This window comes from Lynx rufus, unplaced genomic scaffold (genome assembly GCF_022079265.1).
Source record: "Lynx rufus isolate CCGP_SWC_20201006 ecotype Redwood Valley unplaced genomic scaffold, mLynRuf1.p SCAF_16, whole genome shotgun sequence".
NCBI classification, from domain to species: Eukaryota; Metazoa; Chordata; class Mammalia; order Carnivora; family Felidae; genus Lynx; species Lynx rufus.
The window spans coordinates 7,064,571-7,074,779 of NW_025814830.1; the positions used below are offsets into that span (position 1 = coordinate 7,064,571).

The window sequence follows — 10,209 nt, forward strand, 5'->3', positions numbered from 1 at the left end:
TAAGGTTATAAAGGTGCACATTTACTGAGTGGTCCACATCTAATTGGAACACTCGTCTGGTGAGTAGATACTAGAGCCATCCCATTTTATAGATGAGACAGCCGAGGCCCAGAGAGGGTAAGTGACTTTCCCAGGGTCACTCAGGAAATGATGGAGCCACGTTATCTAACGTGGGAGCAGTGGTGCTGCTGCAGGAGATACTCCTCCCAGCGCCCCACCCCCCACCCCCCCCCACCCCCCACCCCCCCCGCCCGCTCTCCACCCCTGCAAGGATTCGATTCTTGTGCAGCAGCTGGGAAAGCACAGGCTCTGGAATCCCAGTCCTGGCTTCAGATCCCTGTCCTGCCTCCCCCTTCTTGGTGACTTCTCCCCAGGAAGTGGGAAGTTGTTTCCCTATCTCGAGGGCTGGCAGCAAAGGCTCCTGCCTCAGGCACCCTGCTTGGCATCAGTCTGAATTTCCTCACCCCTTCACCTGCCCCTGCCCAAATGGTTTCTAATCACCCCTTCCTTCATTGGGTGAAAGCGAAAGCAGAGATTGCAGGAAAAGCGTGCCCCCTGCACCAGGGAGTATCCTAAGAGTAACTCGCCGGAGTCTCGGGCAACCGTAGAATGTAGGTGCCATCATTGTACCCGCTTTCCAGAAGTAGAAGCTGAGGCACAGAGAAGCTGGGAATTTTTCCCAAGTCACACAGCTAGTAAGTACCCAAACTAAGCTTGAACCAGGCTGCTTTCTGCAGTCTTGCCGTTCCTACGCCATTGTTCAGAGAAGCAGCCCTCAGAAAATGTTTGGCGCACACACGCAATTTTAATTGTACACACGGCAGAGAGTTGAGTATCGGGAGATCACAGAACATTCCCAGTAGGGTTTTCTCCTAGGCACGGGGGACGGTGGCAGCACGTGGCTGAAAAGCAGTGCTACCCTCCAGAAGTTACCCGGCCATGCAGCCAGCCTCATTTCTCATGCTTTATTTTCGAGGTCCCTGCTCCAGAGCACCCCCCAACGCCCACGAGGGGGTCCCAGCGGGACCACATGCTTGAAGGACTCCGTTCGGCAGCAGCGGGCCACATCTGTCCAGGGGGCTGCGGACCCCAAGGCAAACACCCAGCTACTAAGGGGCGGATTTAGGAGTGAGAGTCTAGTGTGGGTACAGGTGGTCCGGACACAGGCTGTCGGCTTCCCCCTAATTCTCCCAGTTCCCAGGGGCCGCCCAGGAGGGTGGGGATGTGCGTCCGCACCCCCAGCCGGCCGTGGTCCTGGGTCCAGCTCCGAGGCCTGCCTTTAACGGCCCATATTTAGCCTACAGGCCAAGTCCCTTCTGGCCCAGCATTCTACCCCCGTTTGTATTTCTGTCTCCCCTCCTGTGAGCCCCAGGTCCTCTTTCCCAGCCTGACGTGACCAAAAGGCACTCCTGATTCTCCCCACCCTGAACTCCCATCTCCCTATCTCTTTCCTCTCCACCATCCAAAACTTAGGAGTCTTCGTGGACTTCTGGCTGCACTTCCCATGTGCGACACATTAGCAAGTCCTCAGTTCTACCTTTAGAATAGCGCCGGAGTCTGACCACTTCACCCCCCTCTGCAGTGGCCACTCCTGCCCCTAATAATCGGTTTCCTCACATGGCGGACAGAGGATCTGCTTAAAACATTAGCCCATCACGTGTGCCTGGGTGGCTCAGTCGGTTAAGCATCCGACTCTTGATTTCGGCTCAGGTCGCGATCTCATGGTTCTTGGGATCCCCTGCGTGGGGCTCAACGCTGATAGCGAGGACCCTGCTTGGGATTTTCTCTCACTCTTTCAAAACAAACATTAAAAAAAAAATTAGCCCATGAGACACTCCTGCTAGGAATCTTCAATGCCCCTGGAAGAAAACTCCAGATCTTGTGCCCCTGCCCACTTCTCTCTCCCCATCGGTTGGGCGCTGACTCACCTCACTCCAGCCACGCAGGCCACCTGTCCCCCAAGCTCTTCCCTGCCTCGAGGCCTTTGCAGATGCTGTTGCTTCTGCCTAGAATTTTCTTCCCAAAGTGGTCTCCTTCACCTCTTGCAGGTATGGCCTAAGTGTCACCTCAGAGACAGAGATCCTCCTGGCTCACCTTAGGCTCCCTTTTCATTTTTCTTCATGGGCCATTCCACAACGAATGTGTCACTTGGTGTTCTGTCTTTGCTGTTTCCCCCACTCATTGGTGAACTGCAACAGGGACCTTTTCTTCTGTTTCCCCCCTCCCACCCCCACCCCAACTTCCCCAGTGCCCTCCACACTGGACCTGGTACACAGCAGGCGCTCAATAAATACGTGCTAACTCGAATGGACCGCTGCCTAGCAGTGACTTTCCAAGCCCCGGCTGGCCTCATTCCCAGGCCCTGGGAGGGTCCCCAAGGACGGGGTGCGGTCAGTGGCGACCGGGCGGGGGCCTGAGCCCGTCGGCGGGGTCCTGGAGGCGCGCTCCGGTGGCTGGCGCCGCTCCGCACCGAGGCTGTGGCGCAGGCGACAGCGATGCCAGCAGCGGCGGATCTCCGCCTGCACCTGCAACGGAACGTCGCTCAGAGGCGGCCCCGGGCGCGCCGTTCCCTGCGCGGCCACCAGAGGGCGCGGGCGGCGAGCCGGGGCTGTCCCTCCCTACCTCCTTGTTGATAAAGCAGTAGACCACGCCGACGAGGAAGCCCTGCCAGAAGGAGGCGCGGGGGTCAATCGAGAGTGGGGGCCGGATGGCAGATACCCCTTCAAGGGCTCGGACCCTTAGCAGGTCCCAAACCACCTCGGCTGCCGCCACCCTGGTCCTAGACTATTTCAGTCACTTTCTCCCGGCCCCGGAACGCCTTCCGCCCTCTCCTGTTTGCTGAACGGTCAGGTTGAGAACAGGGGGACCGCCGCCTAGATAGGATACCCTGCTTGGCCACTTTCCGACCCACTGAGGCCAGTACTTAACCCCTCTGTGCCTCAGTTTCTCCATCTGGAAAGTGGGGTAATTATAATGGAGTGGTGATTGTGAGAACTGAGGTAATAAATATGCAAGAAGCTCTGGTTCCTGGCCCCTCGTGTTGAAATATCATATTACGTGTTGTTAATAAATTAGTTTTACTTGACGCTTATCTATTTCTATAAATATATACGTTCTACATATAAACTTAAGATCCAAACTATGCATAACTACGAATAAATTACTTGATAAACTAACAAATCAATCATTTGTTATTAAGATATTATAAATCTCATTAATTTCCATGATCCCATTAAAATCTAATTCTGGAGCGCCTGGGCGGCTCAGTCGGTTAAGCATCTGACTTCAGCTCAGGTCATGATCTCACAGTTTGAGTTCGAGCCCTGCTGTGAGCACAGAGCCCGCTTTGGAACCTCTGTCTCCCTCTCTCTCTCTGTCTGCCCTTCCCCCACTAGCTCTCTCACTCTCTCCTAAAAAAAAAAAAAATAATAAAAAATAAAAAAGATTTTTTTAAGGGGCGCCTGGGTGGCTCAGTCGGTTGGGCACCTGACTTTGGCTCAGGTCATGATCTCGCAGTTTGTGAGTTCGAGCCCCGCTACGGACTCCGTGCTGACAGCTCGGAGCTCAGAGCCTGCTTCAGGTTCTGTGTCCCTCTTTCTCTGCCCCTCCCCCCTTGTGCGCACGCTCTCTCTCTCTCTCTCTCTCTCTCAGAAATAAACATTAAAAATTTTTTATTCTAAATAAATAAATAAATTTTTAAAATAAGCTCTAACTCTGATCACATCCCTCTCCGCTGGCTCCCAACCCACTCAAGGAAAAGCCAAGGTACGCACTGCCCGGGTACCTCGCCTCTCTGGGCTATCTCCCCCTTGCTTCCTCTGGCTCCCACCGCTTCAGGCATGTTGGCCTTCTTCCTTCATGAAAGGTACTCTCTCCCACGTCAGGGGTCTTGCACTTCATGTTTCTCTCCCTGGAACATCTTCCCCAAATATCTGCCTGGCTCGTTCCCTCACCTCCAACGTATGTCTTCTCAGCGAGGCCTTCCCTGGCCCCCTGTCTATAACCCCATATATTGTCTGCCCCTCTATTTCCTTCAGGGCACGTCTCCCCATCTGACATTCGGTAGATTTTTCTCCTATGGCATGTTTAGCATCTGTCTCGCCCACTAGAGGGTAGGAGCCATTTGGTTCCTGGCCGTATGCCCATAGTAAGCCTGGAAGATGGCTTGGGACCCGGTAAGCGTTCAATAGGTTTTTGCTGAATTGAATGAAGGAACGGCCTTGTGAGGTGAGATTCGTGTTGTTCCCACTTAGAGATGAGAAAACTGAGGCCCAACAAGGAAAAGCAGGCGGCTACTGGGGTAGAACAAGTGCAGGCAGGGTTGGCCCTAAATTCTGGAGTGAGTGCCTCCTTACATTTTGAGCCCCAGGCACCTCATCTAACCCCCACCCTAGCTCAGACTCTAGGTGAAGGCCACGGAGGTGGGAAGCCCTGGGAGGCCCTGTGGGGCTGCAAAGCCCTCCATCTTCCCCAGGAGGCAGTACTGCTGAGCCACCTGGTCTACTGTCCCCATCCTGGCTGCCTCCCCAGCTCAGGACAGAGCTAGCTCAGTACCTTGCACAGAATGGAGGAACATGTTCATGTGTCCACACTGCATTCAGTGGCTGCATCGGTGGACGATTGTAGCGCCCCCCCCACCGCCCCTTCTGGGGAGGAGGGCCCCAGGCCGAAGGGTGTACCCCCTGCACCCCGCCTTAGCACCTGGAACGAGCTGAGGAAGATCTCAAAGCCGAGCTTGGCGAAGCGCAGGGCACCCCGGGCCTGTTCCTCTGTCACGGGAGCAAACACCACCTCGTGGACGCCCAGCAGGGGCACCAGCGTCAGCGTGGAGCGAGCCAGCCTGGGGGGCGGAGGGTGGCAGTGGTCCCGCAGCCCCAGGTCCTCCTCCCTCTCGCGCCCCGCCCCTTTCCCTCCGTCCCGGCCACCCTGCCTCACCTCAGCCGGTAGTCCGGGCAGCGCATCTGTCGCGTCCTCAGTTTGGACACGAGGATGCCAAGGATGCGAATAAAGATGAGAAAATTAATCTGCAGGGAGAGACAGAGGCTGAGCCAGCCGCATCCTGTCCCGGGGGACAGGAGGCGCCCAGTTTCCCAGGGTGGGGAATTCCAGAGGATGGCCCGGAGGAGGCAGGGTCGGCCTTACCGAGATAGTCACGAGGATAGGCGTGCGTATGATCCACCAAATGGCCTTGACTTCGTTCCGCTCCCAGCACCTGGTGGGAGAGGGAGTAGAGCTAAGAGAAAACCCCAGGACCCTCGGGATCACGCACACCCTTTCGCCAGCTCCGCCCACTTTCCTTAACGCCACACCCACGTTCCTTCAAAGCCCCGCCCTCTACGATCCAGGCCCCGCCCTTATTCCGCCCTCCCCCACCCCGTTCCAGCACACAACCTTTCCTAGCTCCCCGTTCCTTTAGATCCCACCAAGCCCCTTTCCCTCCGAGCCCTGACGTGCCATCCGAACCTCCCCGCGTTTCCATCACAACCCGCCCGCGTCCCTCAAAGCTCCGCCCACCTCCCAGGCCCCACCCCAGACCCCAAGACTCACTGCGTGTTCTCGTACAGGTACCTGACGATCACCCAGGGAATGACGAAAAGCGCGGGGGCCCCTGTGCAGACCCCGACCCCCGCCCCCCACCCCGCCGCAGCCGTCAGCGCGCGCACGGGCCCCGCCAGGCCCAAGACCCGCGGAATTTCCCCCACCGGGGTGGGGAGGCAAAAACCCGGAGAGGGGAGGAGACCCCCTGAGGTAGACCAGCGGGGTAATCGGGAGAGTGGAGACGCGCTGGGCTGGGCAGGGGACAGGGTCGGGGCTCACCCCAGCCGAGGAACACGTAGCAGCGGAAGTGGCCCCCCTCGGAACCTCCCACAAGCACCAGGAGACTGTGTAGGTAGACCCCCTCCACCAGCAGCCACGTGTAGTTGGCGCCCACGCAGTACTGGGTCACGATCTGGGCCGTGCGGCAGGCAGCTAGCGCCTAGGGAGTGGCCAGACCGGGGGAGGGGGCAGTCAAGGCCTCCAGGGGGGCCCCAAGCCTTCCTCCTCCATCTCCCGCCATCAAACATTCACCTCCCTCTCTGCACCGCCAGCGGATGGAGCCCGTCGTCGATTTCCCTCATCTGTTCTCTTCCCCTGCGAGCTATGCCACGCTTAACCTTGTCTTTAACAATTGGTATCACCCATCTTGCTTATCAGAGTCCCTCCCAATCCTCCCCTCCCCCAAATATGGCCTCTCGCACCCCACCTCCTAAAAATTGAACTTAACTACTTACCCTATCCAAACTACTTACCCCATCCCATTCCCCTGGTCCCACCAGCACATGGGCTCTCCCACCCCATGGCTTCTTAACAAGTGGTATGGCCCATCTAGCGACCGCAAAGTTTTTCTCACCCGGGCCCCCAGACCCTTAGCCTCTCCCACCTTTGTCTCTCAGTAACAAATTGGTGTGTTACCGAATCCCCCTCCCCCGCCCCCCGCGCGCCCAGTTAGTTTCTCCCATCCTGCCACGCCCCGCCTCCAGCAAGGGGACTCTCTCCTTGGTGGACAAGTCCGGGGAGGGGTGAGATAATAAGAGAAAGGGAATGGCAAAGTCCCATACAGGAGGTGAGGGGGTCAACGATGGAGGACGCTGAGGAGGGAGGGCCCCTCTCCAAATATGTTTGGAGAGGTCAAGAGAAACTGTTGACAGGGTAGGAGGTGGTGAGTAGATTGGCAACCTCTCGGCCCCACCAGAGGAGGCAGAACCCCAATTTGAGAAGAGCGGGACGACGCTCACCGGTTTCCACAGGACAGGGGCTTGGTCCCCAGGGTAGGGGCTAGGAGGAGGTAGCAAACGGTCTCGAGTGAGGATGGCCGCCGCCCGCAGCATGAAAGACGTGAACAGGTTGATGTGGATGTAGTTTCGAGTGCAGCGCAACCGCCTAGGGGAGATGGGAGGCAGGCTGGGGACCCCTGGAGACCTGTCCGTGGCCCCAGAGAACCCCTTAAGTCACCTCCCAGCCCTTCCCACAGAACCGCTTCTTGGATGCCTGTTGGTCGTGGAGCCTGACCACCCCATCTTACTGGGCAAACTGAGGCCCAGTGTCTGCCGCTGCCGCTCAGGGCTGGAGGTCCCACCTGAAGAAACTCAAGATGAGCAGGGCCAGCAGCAGTGTGGCCAGGGACACGGAGTAGCCCACGGTGTACATGACCTGCAGCCGCTCCAAAATCAGCCGTTGATCCTAAGCCGGGGTGGGGGTGGGGTGCAGGGGGACAGGGGGACACAGGAACAGAGTTCAGTGCTTCCCCCAGGGCCAGAAAGGGGCCCTGCTTTTTGTTCCCGCCCAGCTTCCCAATTTTCCCTTGGGGATCCATCTACCCTCTTTTGAGTGGGGCTGACTCCGCCCCTCAGTCCAGGGCTGAGCACGTGACCAGCCAGCCAATCAGAGCATTCTATGTAACCCCCTGCACACACAGACACACCCTTACACAGCGTGCCGGGCGGACGCGACCCAAAACAGGCCAATAAGTGTCAGTCCTGGGACATTTCGTTAGAGCTATGGAGAGCAAAATCCAGTCTCCCCACCGTCTTGCTTGGTTGGTGGGATGTGAACCTGGTGTTCGTTAATGGGGACCACACTTTTCACCCCACGGAAAAGATGAGACCAGCACAGAGAAAAACAAAGTCATGGTGTAGTGAGAGACAGAGAGATTTCCAACAACAGCATTTGAGCGCCTAGATCCAGCTGTGCCTGAAACTGTGGCCTAGTGCTTTTCAATCACAGAAGCCAATATACATTTCTCTTTCTTTCTCCATCGCGCAAGTTTAAGTTAGGTTTCTATCTTCAACAGTACAAGGGGTTTCAGGCTCTACCCGAGACAGCTGTCTTTTCATCTCCCTGCACATCCTAACCTGAATCCCTCACCGCTCTTTACCTGAAAGGCTCCATTCTTCTCCGGGTCCTCACACTGAGAATGGTCCCTCCAAGGTCCCCATTGGCCATCACTGCCACAATGGCGGAGGACAAAGCCTGTAGCCACTGTAAAAAAAAAAAAAAAAAAAAGGAGGGGGTCAGAGGCACGAGAAAGAGAGAGAAACAGAAAGACAAGAGTACTATTATCAACCCCATTTTACAGATGAGGAAGTTGAGGCATAAAGAGGTTAAATAAATTGCTCTAGGCCACATAGCTGGTTAGGAGAGGAAGATCAAGACGCCCAAAGACAGACTCAGGAAAAGGAAAAGGAAAAGGAAAAGGAAAAGGAAAAGGAAAAGGAAAAGGAAAAGGAGAGAAAATAAGAAGCCAGGGGCTCTCAGAGAGATACAGAGACAGAGCTTGGTCAGGCACAAGGAGACACCCAGCCGGACAGAAAGGAGCAGGAGATCAAGCGTAGGCGAGATTTGGGTGAGTGGTGTCTGGGGCAGGGTTAGGATCTATTTTTGTCCGGGGGTGCGGGGTCCAGGGGGCACCTCACCGTGGCTGTGCCAGGGCAGGTACCAGGGGCAGGACGCACGGGCGGTGGCGTTGGGTGCAGCGTAGTCCCAGCAGACGTACATATCGAAGGACCCGTTACAGGCGAGGCCTGGGGTGGGCGTGGGGGCCAGGCGTCGGGTGGACCGGCTGCACCCAGCGCAAGGCTTCTCCGCCTTCCACGAGCAAGCTCTGCCCTACCCCCGCCCACCCGGAGCAGTCTGCCACGGCCCCTCCCACCAGGCCCCAGGCCCCGCCCCTTCGCGGGCCACGTTAGGCCCCACCCACCGGATTCAGCCCCGCCCCAACCCCCGCCCACTTCAAGTTGCTTCTCGGGCGGCTCCCACTCATACGAGCTACGCCCGAGTCTCTCCAAGCACTGAGGTCTAGATGCTTCCCGCCGAGGCCAAGCATCACCCAGGCCTCTGCGACCCAGCCCACCTCGACCCCAGCCTTCCTTCAGGCCCCGCCCCCCAGTCCTAGCCCCGCCTCAAGCGCCCGCCTCTCAGCCCTAGTCCTCCCCCTGCCCTCAGTTCCCGCCTCCAGTCACACCTGCTGGGGGGTCCACGGCCTCCAGCGTCTCCTGGCACTCTCTACGGTACCGTTCCCAGCGCTGGTACAGCTCCCCCGCCGTCTGCCCCACAGAGCCTGTCTATGGAAAGAGAGGAGGGAGGACCCCCCCCCGCCCAACGACCGACCCCTCCTCCCAGGCAGCGCGGTTCGTGTGGGCCAAAAACACCCTGCGGGGACTTGAAGAGGCTGCCCTGTTTTGTCCGGGAGTCTTGGGTGGCTTAGAAACCTCTTCTAAGTCTTCGGGGGTGCCTAGACCGGGAAGTTGGGGGTGCGGGTGGGGGCAGGGCTGAAAACCGCCAGGAAAACTAGGGGAAAGAGTGGCTGGAAATCATCAGGGGAATTTGAGGGGGAAACAACTTGAATCTGGACAGGCGGGGCAGCCTTAAAACTCTCTCTGCAGTGGGGGAAGACTTAAAACCGTCCCCAGACCGCCCTCCCAGGCTTGAACTCCTGTGGCTCCTCGGGTCCTCACCTCCGCCCTCCGGAGCAGCGGCCCCCACGACCAGAGTAGCGGTAGAAGCAGCTGCCAAGGCGGACCGTTCGGCATCGTGAGGACGGTGGGGCATGGGGGGAGAGGGGGACCAAGGGTCTGATCCCGTAGGGGCAGTCGGGCCTGCAGGGTCAGGGGGTAGAGTCAGGAGCCTCCGCCCTCCCCTCCGGCCCCAGCGCCATCGGCTCTCGGAATCAAACTTGCAGACTGGGAGGCAGCGCCCCCCACTCCGCTCCCACGAGTGACGACGGAAGGGGTGGGGGCGAGGGGGCGAGGCCGAGATCCGACACGTGATCCCCAGGCCCGCCCCCAAGTGTTGCTGGGGCAGCGGCGGTGGAAGGGGGGTGTTTGCTGAGGGCGCGGTTGCCTTAGAGCTGCTTGGACAGGGCGGAAGCGCTAATGTCACCCGGAGTCTAGACCTAGAGACTCTGGGAAACCTGGGGACTGCCTCGGAGAAGAGGTCACAGAAATCGTCAGGCACGGGGCTTGAAAGGACCCTCGGAGTTCCCACTCTCCCAGCCCACAGGGTTTTCAAATGACAGATGGGGACTCGACCTTATCGAACTTGCCCGATCCGGAGAAAGCCGAGTCGATGGAACAACCCTCTCCCTAGGGACTAGAGAGGCGTCAGAGCCTGGGCTTAGGTCTGCGGGGACCCAGATGCCTGGAAATGCGTCTGACCCCGATACCTGGCACA

General features: G+C 58.1%; 1 protein-coding gene across 1 annotated transcript; it reads right to left on the reverse strand.

The window, feature by feature from the left end:
* Positions 1 to 2,270: 2,270 nt before the first annotated feature.
* On the reverse strand, positions 2,271 to 9,569 carry GIPR (gastric inhibitory polypeptide receptor). Its single transcript, XM_047077383.1, has 13 exons — positions 9,495 to 9,569; positions 9,002 to 9,101; positions 8,454 to 8,561; positions 7,916 to 8,019; positions 7,118 to 7,221; positions 6,777 to 6,921; positions 5,818 to 5,977; positions 5,548 to 5,608; positions 5,143 to 5,212; positions 4,936 to 5,024; positions 4,702 to 4,840; positions 2,623 to 2,664; positions 2,271 to 2,525 (listed from the first exon to the last, which is right to left on the reverse strand). Exons 1-13 carry the CDS (start codon positions 9,567 to 9,569, stop codon positions 2,319 to 2,321), a joined length of 1,404 nt encoding a protein of 467 aa, XP_046933339.1. The 3' UTR covers positions 2,271 to 2,318.
* Positions 9,570 to 10,209: the final 640 nt, after the last annotated feature.